Source organism: Phoenix dactylifera, chromosome 2, assembly GCF_009389715.1.
Source record: "Phoenix dactylifera cultivar Barhee BC4 chromosome 2, palm_55x_up_171113_PBpolish2nd_filt_p, whole genome shotgun sequence".
In the NCBI taxonomy this organism is placed as follows: Eukaryota; Viridiplantae; Streptophyta; class Magnoliopsida; order Arecales; family Arecaceae; genus Phoenix; species Phoenix dactylifera.
In genome coordinates this window covers 2,313,127-2,337,002 of record NC_052393.1, presented here as the reverse complement: position 1 = coordinate 2,337,002, position 23,876 = coordinate 2,313,127, and the positions used below count along the sequence as shown (strand labels likewise).

General features: G+C 43.9%; 2 protein-coding genes and 1 non-coding gene across 3 annotated transcripts; all 3 read left to right on the top strand.

Annotated features, from left to right (window-relative positions):
• The first annotated feature begins 1,081 nt into the window (after positions 1-1,081).
• On the top strand, positions 1,082-4,116 carry LOC103715447 (LRR receptor-like serine/threonine-protein kinase GSO1). The gene has a single exon (XM_039117064.1). The coding sequence runs from the start codon at positions 1,133-1,135 to the stop codon at positions 3,614-3,616; it is 2,484 nt and encodes an 827-aa protein (XP_038972992.1). The 5' UTR covers positions 1,082-1,132; the 3' UTR covers positions 3,617-4,116.
• A 14,728-nt stretch (positions 4,117-18,844) lies between these two features.
• On the top strand, positions 18,845-18,928 carry LOC113463267. Its single transcript, XR_003387235.1, has one exon. It is a non-coding gene; the product is annotated as a small nucleolar RNA snoR114 (small nucleolar RNA).
• A 345-nt stretch (positions 18,929-19,273) lies between these two features.
• LOC120105017 (receptor-like protein 35) lies at positions 19,274-20,714 on the top strand. The gene is made up of 2 exons (XM_039117061.1): positions 19,274-19,911; positions 20,064-20,714. Exons 1-2 carry the CDS (start codon positions 19,438-19,440, stop codon positions 20,064-20,066), a joined length of 477 nt encoding a protein of 158 aa, XP_038972989.1. The 5' UTR covers positions 19,274-19,437; the 3' UTR covers positions 20,067-20,714.
• Positions 20,715-23,876: the final 3,162 nt, after the last annotated feature.

Genomic DNA, 23,876 nt, shown 5'->3' with positions numbered 1-23,876 from the left:
CATAACATAACATAATATTAAATTATTTAACATAACATATGATATAATGTAATATAATATTATATTTATAGTATAATATAATAATAAAGATATAAAATAATAATAGGAAACAAGAATACCTTTTTTCGCACAGAAGGGAGTTTGATCCACGGCTAGAGTTCTTTGTTAGGGCTCCAGCAAATTTTTAGATTTATAAAGAGACAAAGTATGTAATTGTTACATTTTATTATGAGTATTTTGGTCAAAAAAGTAGCTTCCTGACAAAGCTCAAAACAGCATTTTCGAAAATGTCCAAAATAGAGCTTCTCCCAAAAAGTTATTTTTAGCTTTCTGAAAAAGCTAAAACAACTTCTCGAAATTTTTACCAAACACTTTTTTTCATCTAAAAGTGCTTTTGGAAGGTCATAAAGTGCTTTTTGGTCCTTTAAATTCGCAAAAGTGTTTTTGGAGGGTCATAAAGTGCTTTTGGAGCTCTATGTTGCTTTTTGGCCCTCTATGTTGCTTTTGCAAATTTCTAGAGCTCATAAAGCTGGGATCAGAACGCTGGTCTGGATTTTATTCTGGCTGTAGTTTAATTTGTGTTTATGTCGTTTTATTAGACATGAATTCTTTGCTTGTCTATGTAAAAATTTGAACTCTTGAAGGTAAGGTTTTCTAGTTTGCTCTTGAGTGGACCAGAACGAATCACCACCCACTGGAACCAAATCAGAATCACCCTCGTTCATGCCGGACCGCCAACCAAGTCCATAACTTCTGGAAAAACGGCAGTATCTGGTCACCTTGTCACAGCCTGACAGCCATGACATTTTCTTCCTCCAGTATCTGGTCCACGTTGGGCAGCTAAGCTCATTCAATGAAAGAGACTTTGATTTGATCCTGTTTGACTAAAAGGTCAAGGTGCAAACCAAATGCTTTGGACCATGACTTCATCTACTTGAACTCTAAAATTCTGTACCGTCACGCAGGCATTAAGAGTTTTTAATTTTTTCACACCCTTCAAACAAGCTTCCTTTGACTCCCTCTCGGCATCCTCCCTACCCCTCCCTCATTCGTTATGTACATAAGCGATACTCCATTTAGCCGTGAAAACAAAGCAACAAAACCAATCTCTCTGAAATCCTCCATCATAGTCATGAAGAGAGTCCATATCCAACCTTTTCTCCTCCCCCTACTTTTGTTCTTCTTCCTCTCCTTTTTGGAGGCCGGAGCACAGAGCGAAGCACAAGCTCTCCTCAAATGGAAGTCCAGCTTGTTTCAGCCAGATGCTCTGAGTTCATGGTCCCTTGCCAACTCTACCAGCCCATGCAGATGGTTTGGTGTCCGCTGCAACTCCGCAGGCAGCATCGTGCAGCTGAGCTTACCCAATGCCAACCTCAACGGCACCCTCGATGAATTCGACTTTGCTTCTCTGCCCAGCCTCACCAAGCTCGACCTCAATGCCAACCTCCTCAACGGCTCCATTCCTTCAAACATCTCTGCTCTCTCCAACCTCGCCTCTTTAGACCTCAGCAGCAACAGCTTCGTTGAATCCATTCCGCCAGAGATCGGTCAGCTCTCCGAGATGCTCGACCTCCGTCTCTACCACAACAATCTCGCTGGGCCGATCCCATATCAGCTCAGCAATCTCCGAAATGTACGCCACTTTGATCTTGGATCCAATCACTTAGAGAACCCAGACTACACCAAGTTCACCCCATTGCCTTCGGTGACAAACTTATCTCTATACAACAACAGTCTGACAGGGAAATTCCCACCATTCGTGCTCAACTGCACCAATTTAACGTACCTTGACCTCTCGCAGAACAACCTATCAGGTCCAATCCCTCCGGAGATTGGATCGGCCACAAAGCTGCAAAGCCTATTCCTCTACAGCAACAACCTATCAGGTCCAATCCCTCCAGAGATTGGGAGGTTGGCCGACTTGCAGATGTTGGATCTGTCGGAAAATTTTCTTAGTGGTCCAATCCCCAGATCAATAGGAAACCTTACACAGCTCACTTCCCTGGTCCTCTTCTACAACAACCTGAACGGCGCAATCCCAGCAGAGATCGGAAACATGACGGCACTGGCTAATCTAGACTTCAACACCAACCAATTGGAGGGTGAGCTGCCGGACACCATTGCTCAGCTTCCAAATCTTGAGCTCATATCAGTCTTTAACAACAACCTCAGCGGTGGCATCCCTCGAGACCTCGGCCAGAATGGGCATTTGATCGGAGTCAGCTTTTCGAACAATAGCTTTTCAGGGGAATTGCCTCCAGATTTATGCAAGGGCTTCGCTCTTCAGCACTTCACAGCAGATCACAACAACTTCACAGGCTCGCTGCCGGCTTGCTTGCGCAACTGCCCGGGAATTCTCCGACTCCGGTTGGGGTCGAACCACTTCTCTGGGTCGATTCCTTCAGAGTTAGGTGATGCTACCCAGCTCACTTATCTTGATCTTTCAGAAAACAAATTCACTGGCCCGATACCAACCAACCTTGGTAATCTTGCCCAGCTCACTTATCTTGACCTTTCAAAAAACAAACTCACCGGTCCGATACCAACCAAGCTTGGTAATCTTGCCCAGCTCCAATCACTGCACTTGAACAATAACAGTTTGATTGGTCCGATACCAAGCGAACTTGGTAATCTTGCCCAGCTCCAATCACTGCACTTAAACAATAACAATTTGATTGGAGAAATACCTTCTTCATTGAAGAACTGCAAGCAGCTGGTCGTTGTGGACCTTGGGGACAATGGAATCTCTGGAAATATTCCAGAATGGTTAGGAGAGAAACTTTCATCATTGAGGGTCCTCTGTCTAAGATCGAATATGTTAAGTGGTAGCATTCCTCCTCAGCTATCACTTCTGTCTTCGCTTCAGCTCTTAGGCCTTGCAGACAATAATATCTCTGGAAGTATCCCGCAGAGTTTGGGCAATCTCACCGCGATGGCAGAAGGCATGCAAGAAAGGGAAAAAACAACGAACTCCTTGTACCCCTTTTACTACAGCAATAGCATTTCCATAGTCTGGAAAGGAAGAGAGGCTGCCTTTCAAAAAACGCTTTCATTAGTTGTGGGAATCGATCTTTCCGGGAATTATCTCCGTCATGCGATCCCTACAGAGCTAACAAATCTTTCAGGGCTAGTTTTTCTGAATCTCTCAAGGAATCTTTTGGATGGAAGTATTCCGGAGATGATCGGTAACTTAAAAAATCTAGAAATTTTTGACCTGTCCATGAATTACTTATCAGGTGCAATTCCTCCGAGCATCACTTCTCTGACATTCTTAGATTCCTTGAACTTATCAAACAACCACTTGTCGGGACGGATACCATCCGGCAATCAACTACAAACACTTGATGATCCATCCATCTATAGTGGCAATAGTGAACTTTGTGGATTTCCCCTCACCAAAAGTTGTTCAAGTAGCCAAGCATCCGATGTTCAATTGTCAACTGATGATGATGATGAAAAAATATGGGTGTATCTTAGCATGGGACTAGGATTTGTGGTGGCATTTTGGGGGTTCTTTGGTATTTTATTCTTTAAGAGATCCTTGCGGCTTGCCTATTTCCGATACATTGATGATATATATGATAGCTTCTCTAGGAGATCAATGAGGAACATGTAAGGACTGCAACTTTTTTTTTTTTTTGTGATGTAACGTAAGGATCGCAGACTTGTTCCTGGTAGATTGACATGTTCATTTCCCATGAGAAATTTGGTATGCTCTACATGAATCTTCCATCCTTATGTTTCCAAACTAATATCATACAGGAAGATTATTGCTGGTTCTGCAGAAATAAAATTACTAAATTAAAACGAGATGCAAGCTTTACAAAAATAAGAAACAACTCGGATGATGAAGGCGTCCTTGGGGTGATCTCGTAGTCCCTATGGGGTGGAGACGATGGGATCGGTCCATGAATTTTCCTTTTGCCACGTCGCTCAGAGGGTTGAAGGGAGATAGTGCATTAAGCTATTCATAAAGGCCAACTTGATCCTCTTCCTCAAGAATCCCAGATGAGCAAAACTTAGGAGAGCTGCCGACTCCAATTATCATCTATGTACGATCAATACTAGATCTCAGCAATTGCCCATCCTACCTTCTCTACGTTCTTGACAGCCCATCTTTTTGTCTCAGTAAAGTCTTCAATGGCACGTTTTGATCCTCTTCCCCATTATTTAGAAAATGCGCGTGATCCACCGGCATACTATCATAACCGCCCGGATAATTAGACATCCAACCTGTAGAGTATGCATGACAGAGTCAGATGCTTCTTCTATTTTTTTCCCGGGCGCAGCTGGGCCATCCTGCACTTGAATCAAAGACCTTAATCCAAAATTCTGCAGAAGTAAATTAAAAGGGTAGACATCACACGTGATAAATGGTTCTTTATTTTTAATGATCACATATGATGAATAGTAGAATGCCAACATATAAAGGCTTCTGCTTCCTCCATTTAGCTAAAGCAAAAGCGCTCACCATGCATGCCCAGAATGAGGATCAAAATCAAAAGTTCAGCCACAACTATGGTCTCAACTACACCATTAACCAAAATAATCACAACCTAATTGATTATGTTGACCTAATAGCAGAGCTTAATTTACTAATATAATACATAGTTTCACTCAAAAAGAAAAGGGGAAAAAATACCACTAGGTCAAATAAAACCATAGAACAGAGACATTTGTGGTGGACGATGAAGATCACTGAGAAGTGCGAAGGAAGTGGATCATGATGGAAAGTGTTCGACGGCAGTGTTCAAATCTGTTGCATCAAGAGTTGGTTTAGGAGTAGTGATTAGCCAGCAAAATATTATTTTATATGATGGCCAGAAAGAACTTCCATTAAATGCTCCTTTAATTAGTCATGCCAAGATCAATTGATGTAAAATAAAAATGCTAAATGAGTAATGTTGCTCTCCTTTCATGCGTATGAACAATTCTCTTATCATATGGCGAGAGATGATTAGTTGAACTCATAGATTTATTCAGTCGATGATGAAGTTGACAAATCATCAGTTATAAATCCTATGAACTATTTGTGTGCGCATAATGGGTACCTGGAAATATTTTCTATACTAAAAATTTCCCATCCTATCACTGCCAAGTTCACCGGTTCTGGTCCTATGCAAACGATGTACTTAACCCCCTTGCAGCGGTGTTCTATATAAAATTTAGTTTTTTTTTTTTTTTTTTTGCTAATGCGGGTGGATCAGACCTGACGAGACCGGATACACCCAATAAAGTCAGAAAATAAAATACCTCGGAGTGCCAGAGGCACCTCCCTATCGCCACTCCATAAGGTGCTTCCGGAGTGAGAAGCTACATACGCAGCTACCCAATCCGCAGCAGCATTACCTTCACGGTAAATATGCTTGGCCCGAAAGGCCCATCCATCCCTCGCCATAACCCAAATGTCACGGAGCAAGGGATGGTCACACCCGCCACGCCTTGGACCCCCCTGGATCCAACTGACAATGGTGGCTGAGTCACCCTCCAGGATAATGGACCTGGCCCGTAAGACACACCGGGCATGGCGAAGGCCTGCCCAGGCTGCTGTCAGCTCCGCGCTGGGAACTGAAGTGTCAAATAACTGACTGCCACCGGCAGCCACAACCCTGGCACACGGGTCCCGGATAACAAAACCCGCGCCTCCCCGCGTGCCACCATCCAAAACAGACCCATCAAAATTGACCTTGAGGAAACTCGGGGGTGGGGGCTCCCAGGTGAAAAACACCGTACGAGAGGCTGCCGAAGCAGAGTGGGAACCCCAGGTGTCCCGAGCTATCAAGGTCCCTCCAACAGGGATAGTGTAACACAGCTCCGCCGCCTGAGCGCGGGCACTCTCGACAACAAATCGCGGCGACATACGTCGTTCGCTGAAAGTACGAGCATTCCTGGCCAACCAGATCTGGTAGGCAATACAGGTAGCTCGGACAGCCTCCTGACGCAGCACCAAGGACTCCGAACCCTGACGCATGGCCTGTAAGAACAGGTCCCTACATCGCCATACCACCGGTGGAACCCCTGCCAACCGCCAAGTGCCCCTAGCCCATGTGCACCGAAACAGGGCATGGTCCACCGTCTCGGCCACACCACAAGCCCCACATACCGATGGGATCCTCACTCCTCGACCTGCGAGTACAGCTCTCGTAGGAAGACGGTCCCAGGCCACCTTCCAGAGGAACAACGCGACCCTCGGGTGGAGCCCCAATCGCCAGATCCAGGCAAAATCCGGGCCAGGCTCATAATCCTGCCGTAGGATATGGGAGAGATCGCCCATCCTGACCCTGGATCTGGTCGAGGAACCCCACACACGTACATCTGGTCCGCCACTCTGTGGTAACGGTAGTGAGCGAACCCGCTCTGCCAAAAACTGCCCGAACAAACGGGCCAACTGAGTCTCATCCCAACCAGCCACCCCGGGGGTCATGAGATCACAAACCTGCAGACCCACCCCAGCCTCGACACTAACCATAGTCGGCCAAAGTCGCAGCGGGAGGCCGTCGACCCATGGGTCTCCAGCTACGTCGATGCTACGTCCGTCGCCTATCAGCCATCGGGTGTGACTCGACACCAATGGCAAGTACGTCGCTATCTCACGCCATAGAAAGGAGCATCTCCGCCCTCCTCGGGCCCAGCCCTCCGGGCTTGCCCCCCCATAACGGATAGTCATAATCCGGCTCCAGAGCCCCTGCGGCTCCAGGATAAGACGGGAAGCATGCTGGGCAAGAAGTAGCTCTCGTCTCTCTAGGAGAGACACCACCCCTAGACCACCCTCCCTGAGGGGAAGGCAGATGCGCTCCCATGCCACCATGTGCACCCCACGACCCCCTCCATGTGAGCCCCATAAGAAGCCCCGAAGAAGTTGCTCAATCTTCAATAAGACAGACCTTGGCACCACCGTATTTGCCATAAGATAAATGGGCATGGAGCCCAGAACAGCTCGAATCAGCATGACTCTGCCCATCATAGACAGGGACGCTGCCCGCCAGCCCTCTAGTCTGCTCTGAACCCGCTGCACCATCCCGGTGCACTCAGAAACTTGCAATCTCCTGCCCGAGATCGGAACACCCAGATAGGTCCAGGTCCCATCCTGCTCAGGCATCTCCAGAATCCTCCGAATCCCCCGTCGAACCCTGAGTGGTGTGCTAGGGCTAAAAGAGATGGAGGATTTCTGGCCATTAACTCTCTGACTGGATACCGTGCAATAGGCACCCACCACCCTCCTGATAGCCTGAGCATCAGCTACGCGAGCCCGGGTCAGGAGGAGACAGTCATCGGCAAATAGTAAGTGTGATATCGGCTGGGCCCCCGGAGCTGGGACATAGGCCCCCAACTCACCGGCGGCACACGCAGCCCGCAATGCCCGAGACAAGACATCAGAGCAAATAATAAATAGATACGGAGATAACGGGCATCCCTGCCGAAGCCCCATAGTAGAACTGAAGAAAGGAGATGGGGAGCCATTGACCAAGATAGAGAACCTCGGTCCCCGGACACACCCCAGAACCCACCCAATCCAAGTCTCATGGAACCCCAGGCTCTCCAAAGCTAGCCTAAGAAAACTCCACCTGATTCTATCATAAGCTCGTTCCATATCTAGCTTGACGGCCATCAAACTCCGCCGCTGCGAGGCCCGTCGAAGATCCCACATCATCTCCTGGGCCACCATAACGTTATCGGAGATACTCCGACCCCTCACAAAAGCACCCTGCTCCTGACAGATAATGCCGGAGAGGAGGGGCTTCATTCGATCCATCAGTATTCTTGCGACAACTTTGTATAAAGTATTACACAAGCTGATCGGCCTAAAATGACTCGGCTCGGCCGCGTCCTGACGCTTTGGTATAAGCGTGACAAATGTGGCTTTCCAATCGTCGGGCATACCTGCCTGATTGAAAAAACACAAGACCGCTTCCACCACTGCAGTCCGAACGATACCCCAGTATCTCCGGAAAAAGAAAGGTGGGAAACCATCTGGACCAGGGGCCCTATCCGCACCCAGTGCCCAGATAGCCTCACGCACCTCCCCCTCCGTCACTGGACGAACCAACATAGCGTTCTTAGTCGTATTGATTTGGGAAGCAGCCCTCGGGAGCTGACCGGCAGGATCGGACTCACAATCCTCCGTCCAACGAGAGCGAAAGAAATCAAGCAGGATATGGGTGATGGCCGAATCGCCTTCAACCCGGTGCCCCTGCTCATCCCGCAAGGATCGAATCATGTTCCTCTGCCTCCTGATAATCGTAGAGCGGTGAAAGAAACTAGTATTTCGATCACCCTCTCTGACCCATTGAATTCTGGATTTTTGCCTCCAGAAGATCTCATGTTGCCGCAAGATTGAGTGGTGAGTGGCGAGGAGACCCCGAAGGCTAACCATATCGGCCTCGGGGAGCGCACCCAACTGGTCTTCTCTACTTTGGTGGTCGGCAATCGCAGCCTCCACCTCCTCTAACCTCCTGAAGATATCCCCCACTACCTCACGGTTCCAACGCCGTAACCGACGCTTAGTCAATTCCAATTTACGTGAAACCCTCTGCATGGGGTCACCACGAACCGGCTGACTCCAAGCTCCTCGGACAATGTCCCAGGATTGAGGGAGAGACAACCAAACCTTCTTAAAGCGGAAGGGGCACTGGTGAGAAGAACCAGATACAGTCGAAATCAACAAAGGACAGTGGTCCGAAGCAATCCGGGGTAGATGACTAACCCTGTAGGACGGAAATCTGGTAAGCCAGTCAGGGGAAGCAATAGCCCTATCGAGCCGCTCCCACACCCTGGCTTGGCCAGACTGGTTATTACACCAAGTAAATCGCGGGCCAGAGAATCCGAGATCCACTAGGCCGTTTCGCGAGAGAAAGTCTCGGAACTCCCTCCTATCCACAGTGTCAGTAAAAGCCCTACCTCCACGTTTCTCACTCCCCTCCAAGATACAATTAAAATCACCCACTATCGCCGTTGGAAGACCCTGAGCGATTAAGTGGGTGAGCTCATCCCATAGGACCCTCCTGGTCCGATGGTCAGTGCTAGCATACACACCACTCAGGACCCATGGTGCGGCGTTAGGTGCCGTAATAATCATCAGGACCTGTTGGGAGCAGTTATGGAACACATCGACTGTAGCCCCACCCCGCTTCCACAGAGCCACGATACCCCCGGACAGCCCCTGGGACTCAACTACATATGACTCCCAGTCGACCTGAAACCGGCGTACTACACGATCCAGTCCACTACCGGATAGTCGTATTTCATAGAGAAGGCAGATCTCTGGACTATGGATCTGAACCAACCGCCTAAAGGAAGACATGAAGGCCGGCTTAGCCGCCCCTCTACAATTCCACGCAAGAATCCTCATGGGGAAAAATCCGAGAGGTCGGCCACAGGTGCATCCACCCTCTGGGCCGCAGGGTCCATCATCAACTCATGATCAGGGTCGTCTCGCAGACCCTCATCGACGCTAGCCCCGGACACGACTCGTAATACTGCCGCCTTCACCCGTTGAACAACCGTCGAATGATCAGCGGACCTACTAACCGTCGCCTCAAGGCTACTCGAGTCCCCCACCCCTGGCTCCATGAATGCAGGCGCGTCCCGCCCTGCCAGAGGGTCCCTCGCAGGGCAGTCTCCGCAAACAGGGAGTGCACTAGCCATAGTCGCATTGCCCAAATCGGGCCCACTCGCGACCACAACCCCCTGTCCCACCTCCACCTCTAGAGGGCCCAAAGTAATGGGAACCTCAGACGGCGGAACCACCCCCAGGGCCTGAGCCCTAAACTGGAACCCAGACTCACTGGGCCCCGCCAACAAAGCCAATGACTCAGGCCCAACAGCAGGCCCCAAGTGGGCCATGAACAGTGGAAGGCCCCCGTCCACAGGGGCCTTCCCTGAGTCCACTACGCGTGGCCCAGCCAAACTGGGCCACGCGTTCTCCACCGCGCGACGGGCCTGGGAGCCCGTCGCGCGATTCACCGCGTGAACCACACGGTTCACGCGGTCGCCCGTGGGACCCGCGCGCCCCTTACCGGGTTGACGGGCCACATCCAGTAGCGGCCCAGCATTTCTGGGCCGCTTCTTGGACTGGTCCATGTGCGGGCCCACCCAACCAGCAGCCGGCCCGGCCTGAATCAACTGGCCGGCCCGGACCTCACCTGGCCCACTCGTGCTTGAACTCGCCCCTGTTGCCGAGTCAACACATCCCATGACTGTGTCAACTCGGGAGCCCCCTCTCTGCCCACCGGGAGCCGGGGCCTCTACCACCACCGGCGGGGAGTGGCGACGGGCCACTTTGGCCGGCTTTTGCCAACCTTCTAGGTCCGGTGGTGACACCGGAGGCCTAGGCGAGGCGGCCGGCAAGGAGGGCCGAGAAGGGGGAAGCCCACCCGAGGGCTCCGACACCTTCCCCGCTTGCGTCGGCGACCCACGCGAGGGCTCCGTCGCCTTCCCCGACCGTGGAGCTTGCTCCCGTGGCTGCCGGGCGCGGGATGTCACCAACCAAGGGCCATAGATCGGCCCGGGAGCCCCCTCCCCCGGTAGGTTCACTCCCGTCGTCGCCGGAACCCCAAATGGGCATCCTAGCTCGGGGTGGCCGATCCTACCACACTGCACGCAGAAATCCGGGATATTCTCGAAGACGAACGGCTGCCAGAGAACCTTCGTCCTTCCGAGTATCCGGATTCCGGGGAGGAGGGGGGCGGAGGCGTCAATCGCCACCTTGACACGCGCAAACCCCATGGAACGGCGTCCCTCCGTAACACCATCCACTGCCAAAGGCCGCCCTGCCTTGGCAGCTATATCCATGATGGTCGAAGTCGACCAGTATTCTGGAGGAAGCCCGGGAAGCCGAAGCCAGACAACCGCCGTGTTCACCGGATTTTCCCTAGGTAAGAAATCCGGCGACCACGGCTCCAGGGCAAGAAGTTGCCCCGCCACCACCCAGGGCCCCTCCACCAGGGCACGGTCCCGGCCCTCCGGCGACCTTAATCCAAAAAATCATTTGGCCTTATAAGAGAATCTTAAAATTGCCAAAATAACTATATTCATCTAACATCCAAATTGCAGAATTCAATGACCAAATCCTATGTCTAAGTGGGGTTACTTGTCCACCCTGAGATCACTATCAGAAAACACAAAATCCTCACTCGTCCCTAATCTAGTGCTACCCAATATATGTAAAGTCTTAGAATTTAAATCTTACCCTAAACCCTCCAAGATTTGGTTCTACATTGTCAAAAGTTTGACTTAAAAGAAGGGATTGGGGTCTTACCTTAATAGTGGTTTCAATTGCTTAGCCTTTCCCTCACTTGTACTTCTTCCAAGCACCAGCCTTTGATCAGCACTGAGAAAGGCAGCAAGTAAGCGAGAGAGAGAGAGAGAGAGCGAGCGAGCGAGCATCAGTGGGAAGAGAGGTTTCTAGGAACGTGGCAGCTCTTCGGGAGTTCATAATGAGAAGCGTTGAGATGCTGTGGCTTTTCTAGGCTGTGGTTTTTTAACTGCTCTCAGTAGACATGATGCAGATATCATTAATTGAACTAACAAAGTACTGCAATTCTCTTAAGAGCACCCTGCTCACCTGCTCAGCCAAAGGGCTTCCTAAAGTGATTCCAGATTTAAAAACAAAAGTTAGTCATCATGACTTCGAGCGCCACCACTCCGAAGTCCCTCTTATGATGACAAAGATGGCAAAGAGGAAATAAGTTCTCCTGGGTGCTTCCCCATCATGACTTCGAGCGCCACCACTCCGAAGCTATATACATCACATTTATCCATGACCTTCATCGTGCAAGCTAGCTCTGCAGATGATGGACGCATTGAAATAAGTAAATGTAAAACGCCATTACTCGAATAGAACTAGTCATTTGCTGAGATTTTCCAAAATTTAAGTGCTCGAGAATGGTATGGTAGTAAATAAGTTTTCTGAAGCAAACAATGAAATTTTCTATTTGTGCTTTAATGGGCTCTTTCAACTGACACATCAAAGCGGAAGTATCATCTATTTGCAAATCCAAATCCTTAGGATAGCATTACCAAAAAAGTATCCATACATTGAAACTTAGGGAAAAAAGAAGAGGCTATTGCAACCAGACCTCTTTTTTGAAAAAAAAAAAAAAAATTGAGAAAGGAAGGCTCATCCTCGCTGTACTGGGGGATGCACTGTTCAAGATTGGAACCCAGAGCCTCTAGTTGCTACATAGAGGTATGACCAATGGGACAAGACCCTTCCATTGCATTAACTATAGAAGAAAATAGCCCAGAAGATCCCTAACTCCCAATACTTGAACGCTAGCTCGTTAAAATCCTGTTCTACACTGGCATGAAAAATATGACTTATATTTTTGTTGAAACGGTAATTAATCGTCTTAATATAACAATACCCGTCAAGAGAAATCTTGGGGAACGAGAATCTTTGGGAGTCACGGCGCAATTATGGATATATATTTTTCTATTTTTAATGGATAGAGTTAGATAAATAGGTAATTGGTGACAGGGTTTAGGGCTCTTGCATTGAGATGGTTGCATTGAAGGCCACCATTCTCCTCAAAAAGGCACGTATGGTACACTTTAAGACCTCAAAACATACATCATACCATGTGCTATTGTTCCTAGAGACACAAACAATCCATGAATTGTCTAAAATTTAATGGGTCCAAACCACTTCAATGAATAAGTTCATAGAATAATCCTACTTTTGGCATGACATTGTAATCGCATCATCTCCACATGGAGGAGGTCTTAGATTCAAATCCAAATGATGGTGTTCTTGCTACATTAAAAACTTGCAAGATCTGTTACAGAGAGATTTGAACATGATCCAAAAGCAAGATTTGTTACTATAATTAGGAAGAATTGATCGGTATGACTGCAGACAGAGTTGACATATAAATCAATAACTGACTTTTATATAACTAATTAGCACACTATAACTAAATGCCATTTTGTTATCAAAATTCATAAATTTTAAGAAACATGTGTTTCAAGAAAGTTGATTGCATGCGATGGTGAACTAAATAAGACACAGACATTTGTTTTAGTGTCAAATTAAACATCAAGCATATCTGAAATGCTACAGTGCCATACTGGTGTGACATCATGAGAAACAATGCGAAGACTTGAAAGATCGTTGGAATCCCAAATTTTTTGGGATGTTGGAGATCATTTGTGAACTCTCAGATCCTTAAAAAATGGAGGAAACCAAATGCCCTTGCTAGTCCCTAGATCCTCCCTCTGTTTTCATTGGTCATGCAATAGAAAGAGGCTTTGGGTTGCCAACCTTGTCAACGGTAACCCAAATTTGAAAAGAGATTGGGGACGCAGTTTAGGTCCCATGATGCCCCAACACCCCTTTATCCCCGGATATTGTGCTTGTTCCTTGCTTCCGCTAGGAAATAATGCAATAGGAAGTGCCAAAATTCAAATCCAAACCATAACTCTTAATCTCCCTTCATAGAATAGCTGTAGATGTTGGCGATGACCACCTAAATTTCTTCCCTCTATTAGCAGCCCCTGCCTCTTGCCAGGTAAATCACAGATATAAAGGCACATAAATTTAAACACGGCTTTGAATGGGAGGAAGCAATGAGAGGTACAAGTAGGGTGGATCCCTGCCTAATGTCCTTAGTGAGCATTAGAATCCCTGCTTCGAAAATTAGCACTACTAGCAAAAATGCATGAAACTTCTTTTTTTTTTTTATCATTCTCTGATAACACGGAGGTCAAAATTTATCAGAGCTATAGTATCTACTAATCTATGATCTATCCTATGCTAGCTTTTTAATATTTTAGGCAATAAAAGTGAGCCTAAGGATTCGTTGTGACATCTCCATCACATTCCCTTACGTAGACAACATCATCTCTGGATATCTGCTCAATTTTTCTTTTAAGGAGATCAAAAAAATTAGACTATCACACATTTTTGTGGGGTAGGATACGTGTGGTAGGCCTTTTGGTTCAAGCGTGGTGCCATGGGTCACCTGCTAGCCTTAGCTCGTAGTAACAACTTAGGATCCAAAGGAGCCCAAAGAGCTTACTTCTCTTCGACACAAACCTCAAACCCCAACTCACAATTGGTGAAGGGTGGAGCTCGACCATCTCATCACCTATAAATTATTGGTTTGGTTCGCAGAAAGAATTTTTTCTCACTAAAATATTTTTTTCTAAAAAATAGAAAAAATAATTTTTGCATATTTGGTTGATCATAAAAAAATGATATATTTCAAAGTGGCTTATGTTTAGTTAAGCATCTACTTTCGTAGAAAGTTGTGCAAATATATATTATGCTTTTAATAAGAAAAAAAATCTTACCTTATTCCATCTAAAAGCTTAATAATATTTTTGGAAAAAAATCTAAATTCTTGGCAGGAGGGAATTGGAGTTTCCTACATTGCATGGGTTTTTCTAATCCATTTTTTCATCTCACTTCTTTAAAAATTTCAACCAAACATAAGGCATCTCTCTAATTTTCTATTTTTCATGAAGCTTAATAATTTTTTTTTATTTTTCCTTCTCCCTTCATCCTTTTCACGAGACCTCCCACTATCTCTTCCTTATCCATGGACACGTTGGAGGGGTCTCACCGGCGTAACAAGCTACATGTCTATATCTTTATTTGTTGAATTTTTTTTACTGAAAAAAAATATGGATACTATTTCATAGTGGTTTACCTCATGTCATCCGCAACCATTTATAAAAGATTTCTCCAAAAATTAAAAATTAATAATGTTTTTAAAAGTCGAGCAAATTGTTATTTAACTCCTATGCTGTGATGGCTATTGAATAAATAAGTTTTGCCCTTTATTTAGAAGCTTCGTTTGCTCACCCAAACAAATCAATATTTTCAATTAAATTTTGCCACACCTATTTTTTTACTATGTAAATGATGATCTTGATGGCTTCAATAAATTAGGATACTGCCCTTTCAAAAAGTAAATATAAATAATGGCAGCAGTTTTTATTGTTAACCACTATTTCCTATTCTACTGGTTATTTCTATTTTAGGAGTAAATTAGATTGAGCCAATAATGGCCATTATTTCCATTTTAGGGGCAAATTCAGTGTTATCATATAACTAATGTTATACAAGGATAATATCAAAATCCTCAAGTCCAAAATTTATGTAATTTTAAGCTTCTCTAAGTTAAATATTATTTTTTTTAAAGTTACCATTGACATTGCCAACTAATTCATACCCAACCTAGTGGCTCCAAATTTGAATGTGGATGAGGTCAAAACAGCATCCAATATATGATCCATTAATTTCCCGTAATTTGGAGATCCAGCCGATTTGTTCATGTGGATTTTGTAAATATATTCGGCAACCAAAGGCGCAGATCCATGAGTTTGTTAAAGAACTAAAAGTAATGGGTCGTTTAAATTCTTAACCGAAGGATAAGTTTTTTTATGCTAAATCCTTGTACTGTATAAAAGTTCAAATCCATCTGACCTTTGAAGAAAACTTCTAATCTGACAGGTTCGGATGAGATATAATGTATTTGTTAAAAGGTAATTATTAATTAAATGTTTTTAGTCTCTAAAACTAAATTATAATTAAGTTATTCTAAGTGTAAAATGTTTAGCAGCGGCTTGCATCAACACGTGCATTCTAACGAGTTAGGTAAAATTGTGATATTTTCATCATGCAATTACTAAGGGGAAAAAACAAAATAGATGAATTAAATTCCATTTGGTAACTCATTGCTCGTGGAATCATTTGCACAGGATGTACAAGAGTTGAAGGGGAAGAAGATGATGGGGCTGATGAGGATGATTTTGAAGATGAGCTCCAAATTAAGAGCCACAAAGACTCACAAGAAAATCATCACTTTGATATTAACTTGGTAACCATCGGGAAAAAAAAAAAGGTACGAGCATAGGATTCAAACCATGCTTTTTGCAACTGGGCTTGACATTAGTGTTTATTCTATTCTCTTTCCTTGGACTTAGGGATTTATTGGATAATTAGATCTTTACACCAAGTATCTTAAATATCAATGAGTGTGCCACTTTGGCGGCTACCACCCACTTCAATTTCAAAATATTTTTTTAATTAAAAAATAAGAATAGTTTTTATGCCCAATAAATTTCAATTACAAAAATAATGGTTATGTGACAAAATAATAATCATCAACTATAATCGCAATCAAAATCAAATGTGATTGATCACGCAAATATATTAATCACAAAATTCAAGACATATATGGTAGCAAGATATGTCTAAAATTTAACACCTCAATAATTAATATGCATGAGGGCCTTAATTCAAAATATTTAATATTAAAAAAATAATTAGATGGTTTACTAACTCTTAGCCTTAGGTCCAAAATTCATTCTGGTCCATTAAATAAAACTGGGCTGGCCATATAAAAGAGCCCAACCCGCAACTATGGACCCATTCGGATTGGGATTTACAAGCCCAAACCCAATCAAAAGGAAACCTTAAACAATTTTTCTCTATCATCTTCCTCTAGCCGCCGCCCACCAATTTTTTTTTTTTTTTTTTTTTTTTTGAGTTGTTTCGGGAGGCAGCCCGTGGCTGCCACCCACGGCAGCCACCACGCCGGCCACCACCCGTGGCCGGCGACTCTCGCCGGGCCGCCGCGACACCACGAGGCCCGCAGCTGGCCCGTGGAATGGCATGGCCGAGCCCCCATGGTTTGCCGCGACGCCACCTGTGGCGCGCAGCCGGCCCCGGCCGTGGGGTGGCCGGGCCTCCGCCAGCCGTGAGACCGCGGCGTCCCAGCCGCGGGAGCATGGCGCAGGGGCACCAGCGGGCAGCAGGAAGCCTCCCCTTGGCCGCGCCGTCCGCTTGGGGTTTGCTCCTGTCGCCGACGATTGGGTTGAGGGCGCCGGCCGGCGGCGAGAAGCCCCCTTCCATCCTTTCATCTTCTTCTTCTTCTTCCCCATAAACAAATCTAGAAAAAAGGGGATTAGAGAACGATGAAGGAAATAGGGTGGGCGTGCGGTCGGAAACGGGAGGAGAAGAAAACCGAGGTTTTTTTTTTTTTAATCCAAAAAATAATATTCAATTATATTGCTTGCAAACCTGAAATAAAATCAAACTAGATATTTGATTATCAAAGGCAGATCCAGTGCATAAAGATATATGCAGAAGATCCATTCATCATATATCACCCGTGCATAAAATCAATCCGTAAATCCAGATAAAATAATAATTATGTATGAAGGATTCTAATCCTAGCATGGAGGCTCTGATATCAATTGTTATATATAAATAATAACATGCTAAGATTTAGAATCATAATAACACTGTATTTAAGTTTGAGAGATATACGAAGACATATTGAATATAATTCTTCAATCACCTAGAATAATAGTGGCTGGATCTTCATTTTCTTGATCCTCACAAAAGATAGCTGTGAATGGAGCAGGCTATCAACCATATGAAGAGGAGAGAGGGACCTAGCCTTTATATAGAAAACATAAGAGAGCCTTCTCATCATTAAGGGCTCTAAATCTTAATTGTGTTTTCTGGCCTACATACCAAAAATACCACAATAAATAGGATTTAATCCTATATATCCAAGGTACACTAAACCCATAAAACAAAGTGATCACATATCATATTGGGCTTAACTATAGTACCATTCTGAGCCATACGTCTAATCCGTTTTATAAAACAAAAATTCGCAATCAGTATAAGCCCATATTTTCAAATTATTCTAACACCGTCTACTGAAATAATTCTTTGGCAACTTATTTTTTAATCCGTAAATTTTATCTTGTTCTTCTTGCTTTGTAAATTCTGCTCTTTTAAGTAGCTGGGGGAGGCACTTAATTTGTAAAAAAAAAAGAATGGTTCAAGTACTATACAGGATTGTATCAACAGTATTAACATCAGTGTCATGCTTCTACCATGCCAAGACTCGCGGAGGAATTTAGTAGTCATCACTTACGACAAGAAGAAGGTCATCGCGTAAGGCTAGATGCTTATCTTTATAGATCTTCCACGGGCTTTGATTGGTTTTATGGGATCCATCATTGACGGACCTTTCTCCAGTGCATGAGAAAGCTCCGAGAGCCACGGAAGAGACCAAACCGAACGACGATAAGGGCAAACGTTTGATTATTCCATGTAGAACTTCCAGTCAATTATTGGAGAATTGATGAGCTTTAGTGGTAGATATGACGTCCCTCCGGACGTTATAAAGACTAGGATCTCTCTCTGAAAAGTATGCTGGGCCTTCATATTCATCTTTATGATATCTTCCACCATTTGCAGCTTCCACCATTTGCAACAAAGAATTTTTCACTCTTGTCATTTTCAAGAAAGCAAAATTTTCGACGTGTGCAACACTTCTGCTGCTCGGTTCCCTAAAATTCTACTCGGTCAAACAGTTAGAAAGCAGCATGAGTGCAATTTCTCGGCACAAGAATCAAGCTGGGAAAACGACTCATTCAACCTGGAAAATGGCATCCCCAATTGATAACCAGGTAAATTAAGTCTGTCATGCCTATGTGAAGTCGGGCATGACTCTCTCTCTCTCTCTCTCTCTCTCTCTCTCTCTCTCATTCTCTAACCTTGGTTAATTCAAGGTCAGAAAATTTTTCACTGTTTCCATCATTTTCAAAGGAGCAAAATTTTCAACATATACGACACACCTATAAGAATAGCCCAGTTCCCTAAAAATCTACTCGGTCAAACATTTAGAAAAAAACATCGGTGAAATTTCTCAACAAAAGTATCCAACTTGGAAAAATAGTGTCCCCAATTGATGTAACCATGTAAAACAAGTTGTCATGCCCTGTGAAGCTGTGCATGACTTTCTCCTCTCTCTCTCTCTCTCTCTCTCTCTCTCTCTCATTCTCGACTATGGACTTTGGATCAAAATCTTCCTAAGAGCGATGAGGACAACCGCGCTCGAGTGATGCTGGGCGCATCACAACCGTCTGATCATCGGACGATGACAGCGCTCCTGGGCTCGTTTTCCAGTTGTATTGTATGAAAACCCGTCTTTAGCAAAAAAAAAAAAAAAAAAATCTTCCTAAGAAATTTATAAGCCAGAAGTTATATATTATCTTTTTTTTTTTTAATGCAAAGGGAGGGTTAGATCATCCTTTTTTATTAAAGGGGAATATATACATGAGTGTTATATTACAAAGGAAAACTGCGTTGGCCAGTTACCAAGAAGGTGCTGGCCACAGCAGTTCCCGAAGACACAAATGAAACCTATTTTTTATTAATAAATTCTTTTAATAGCTAAATACATAAATTCTTTTAATAAATTCGCAAAAGCAACATAGAGGGCTGTGTACCGTCACACAGACATTAAGATTTTTTAATTTTTTCACACCCTTCAACCAAGCTTCCTTTGACTCCCTCTCCGCATCCTCCCTACCCCTCCCTCATTCATTATTTATATAAGCAATACTCCATTTAGCCGTGAAAACAAAGCATCAAAACCAATCTCTCTGAAATCCTCCATCTTAGTCATGGAGAGAGTCCATATCCAACCTTTTCTCCTCCCCCTCCTTTTATTCTTCTCCCTCTCCTTTTTGGAGGCTCTGTCTGCAAATTCGCTTAGCGGTCCAATCCCCAGAACAATAGGAAACCTCACACAGCTCACTTCCCTGGACCTCTCCTACAACAACCTGAACGGCGCAATCCCAGCAGAGTTAGGTGATCTTTCCCAACTCACTTATCTTCATCTTTCAGAAAACAAACTCACTGGTCCGATACCAACCAAGCTTGGTAATCTTGCCCGGCTCCAATCACTGCACTTGAACAACAACAGTTTGATTGGAGAAATACCTTCTTCATTGAAGAACTGCAAGCAGCTAGTTGTTTTGGACCTCGGGGAGAATGGAATCTATGGAAATATTCCAGAATGGTTAGGAGAGAAACTTTCATCATTGAGGGTCCTCCGTCTAAGATCGAATATGTTAAGTGGTAGCATTCCTCCTCAGGTATCACTTCTGTCTTCGCTTCAGCTCTTAGACCTTGCACATAATAATATCTCTGGAAGTATCCCACAGAGTTTGGGCAATCTCACCGCGATGGCAGAAGGCATTCGAGAAAGGGAAAAAACAACGAACTCCTCTTACCCCTTTTACTACAGTGACAGCGTTTCCATAGTCTGGAAAGGAAGAGAGGCTGCTTTTCAAAATACGCTTTCATTAATTGTGGGAATCGAGCTTTCCAACAATTATCTCCGTCATGCGATCCCTACAGAGCTGACAAATCTTTCAGGGCTAGTTTTTCTGAATCTCTCAAGGAATCGTTTGGATGGAAGTATTCCAGAGATGATCGGTAACTTACAAAATCTGGAAATTCTTGACCTATTCATGAATTACTTATCAGGTACAATTCCTCGGAGCATCTCTTCTCTGACATTCTTAGATTGCTTGAACTTATCAAACAACCACTTGTCGGGACGGATACCATCCGGTCATCAACTACAAACACTTGTTGATCCATCCATCTATAGTGGCAATGGTGAGCTTTGTGGATTTCCACTCACCAAAAGTTGTTCAAGTAGCCAAGCATCCGATGTTCAATTGTCAACTGATGATGGTGATGAAAAAATATGGCTGTATCTTAGCATGGGACCAGGATTTGTGGTGGGATTTTGGGGGTTCTTTGGTATTTTATTCTTTAAGAGATCCTTGAGGCTTGCCTATTTCCGATACATTGATGATATATATGATAGCTTCTCTAGGATATCAATGAGGAACATGTAAAGACTGCAGACTTCTTTTTTTTTTTTTTTTGTGATGTAACATAAGGATCGCAGACTTGTTCCTGGTAGATTGACATGTTCATTTCCCATGAGAAATTTGGTATGTTCTACATGAATCTTCCATCCTTATGTTTCCAAACTACTATTATACAGGAAGATTATTGCTGGTTCTTCAGAAATAAAATACTAAACCAAAATGAGATGCAAGCTTTATAGAAAATAAGAAACAACTTGGATGTTGAAGGTGTCCTTGGGGTGATCTCCTAGTTCGTATGGGGCGGAGACGATGTGATCAGTCCATGGATTTTTTTTTCTTTTACCACATTTCGCTCAAAGGATTAAAGAGAGATAGTGCATCAAGCTATTCACAAAGGCCAACTTGATCCTCTTCCTTGAGGATCCCATATGAGAGAACCCTAGGAGAGCTGCCGGCTCCAACTATCGTCTATATACGATCCATACTAGATCTCACCAATTGACAATCCTACCTCCTCTATATTCTTGACAACCCATCTTTTTGTCTCAGTAAAGTCTTTTGGTGGCATGTTTCGATCCTCTTCCCTATTATATAGAAAAAGTGAGCCGGTATACTATCATTATTGCCTAGACAATTAGACAGCCAACCTATAAAGTATGCATGAAAGAGTTAGATGCTTCTTCTATTTTTTTTCTTGGTGCAACTGAGCCATCCTGCACTTGAATCAGAGGCCTTAATCCAAAATTCTGCAGAAGTAAATGAAAAGGGTAGGCAGCACACGTGATAAATAGTTCTTTATTTTGAATGATCACATATGATAAATAGTAGAATGGCAACGTATAAAAGCTTCTGCTTCCTCCATTTAGCTAAAGCAAAAGCACTCACCATGCATGCCCAGAATGAGAATCAAAATCAGAAATTCAGCCACAACTATGGTCTCAACTGCACCATTAACCAAAATAATCAGAACTTAATCAATTATGTTGACCTAAAAGTAGAGCTTAATTTACTAATATAATACGTAGTTTCACTCAAAAAAAAAGGGGAAGAAAGACCACTAGGTCAAATAAAACAATAGAACAGAGACATTTGTGGTGGATGATGAAGATCACTGAGTAGTGTGAAGGAAGTTGACCATGATGGAAAGTGTTCGACAACGGTGTTCAAATCTGCTGCATCAAGAGTTGGTTTAGGGATCAGTGATTAGCCAGCAAAATAATATTTTATATGATGGCCAGAAAGAACTTCCATTAAAAGCTCTTTTAGTCATGCTAAGATCAATTGATGTAAAATAAAAATGCTAAATGAGTAATGCTATGTTGCTCCCCTTTCATGCGTATGAACAATTCTCTTACCATATGGCGAGAGATCATGATTAGCGCAACTCATAGATTTATTCAATCGATGATGAAGTTGACAAATCATCAGTTATAAACCCAATGAACTATTTGTGTGCGCATAATGGGTACCCTGAAATATTTTCTGTGCTAAAAATTTCCCACCCTATCACTGCCAAGTTCATTGGTTCTGGTCCAATGCAAACGATGTACTTGCCCCCCTTGCAGCGGTGTTCTATATAAAATTTAGGTTTATTATAACAAAATTTTATCTACTAAAATTGCATATTTTTTATCAATCAAAAAAAAAGGAAAAGGAAGACAATGTACAGCTGTTAGCAAATCATATGAATCAGCTAACTAATAAGTTTCCCTTCAGATGAGTTTCCTTGACCTCTTACCAGTGCAAAAAATGGATAGGCCGGTGCAAGATTTTTATGGATGGCTTTAATGGTGGGGAATGTCATGATGGGCCTGTTTCAAGATGAGTCAAATAGAGTGAATTAACGGCTTTTTAGTTTATGTTCATTGATCAATTTATGAAAAATAGTAGCATGAAATGTTTCATAGCTGACTCGTTTGGGAGGTTGTGACACCCCTTTAAAGGAGAATTTTTTTTATGTAGTTATTAGTGAGAAATAAGCAATTAACAATGTATTAAATAAGGAAATAAGGATTGGGCTAGATGATTGGGCTGGGCCCGGCTACTTCGGGCCGGCCCACGAGCCCTAAAAGTAATTTTTTTCTGGGTTATTGCAGCCTTTCCTCACTTGTACTTCTTCCAAGCGCCAGCCTTAGATCAGGGACTGAGAAAGGCAGCAAGTAAGCGAGGGAAAGAGAGATTCAGAGAGAGAGAGAGAGAGAGAGAGGGCGTCAGTGGGAAGAGAGGTTTCTAGGAACGTGGCAGGAGTCTATAATGAGAAGCGTTGAGATGCTCTGTGGCTTTTCTAGGCAGTAGATTTTTAACTGCTCTCAGCGGAGATATTATGCAGATATCTGAATAAAACTTTCATTAATTGAACTAACAAAGTACTGCAATTCCCTTAAGAGCCCCCTGCTCGCCTGCTCTCAGCCAAATGGCTTCCTAAAGTGATTCCAGATGTGAAAACAAAAGCTAGTCTGCCAGTGGATTATATACCTATACACTAGCATGTAACTCCTCGTGCAGAAGAGGATTCTATATCAATAGATTTCGTAAGGTATATCATAAGTCCTAAGAAATTTATATTGAAAATATGATTTGAATTATTCGTGCTGTTCATAACACCGATATGCTATTTATACAAGTTGAGCCCCAAGATTATGAGAAAAATACTACTGACCAAATATAGTATAATACAATAGCAAAATCTTATGATTTGATATAAATACTAAATTTTAATTTGACAATAAAATTTCATAATTTTTTAAGATTGATTTGAACTGATATACTAAGATTGTGCATACAATAAGTTGCAGCTGTGATATTCGATTCGTATATACTATAATAGGGGAGATTGTGCATGATTCTGAGCTGTAATAAGTCCAACTATCTTCACCTAGTGACACATTTGGTGAGCTATTTTCTACAACCACTTGCCACTAACTACAGGCAAATGCCTATCTTCCTTTCCCATCATGCAATGCTGAGACATATTCATGAATCATTTCATAAAAAGCAATCTGAGGCCCCTTTTGCTCTTCCAGATTTCCAAGGACTATTATGCACAAAGTCCTCTTGTGATTCCACAGGCAATCAGAGCCTTCACTGTTTCAGATGACAGATCATTTCTGGAAGGAAGTTAGCTTGCTGATTGTGATCATTCGCAATGGTTCAGGGAGATAGGCTTCTGTGCGAGCAGATAACTTCTGCGCTACAAAACGCATTGAAGGTCGAGA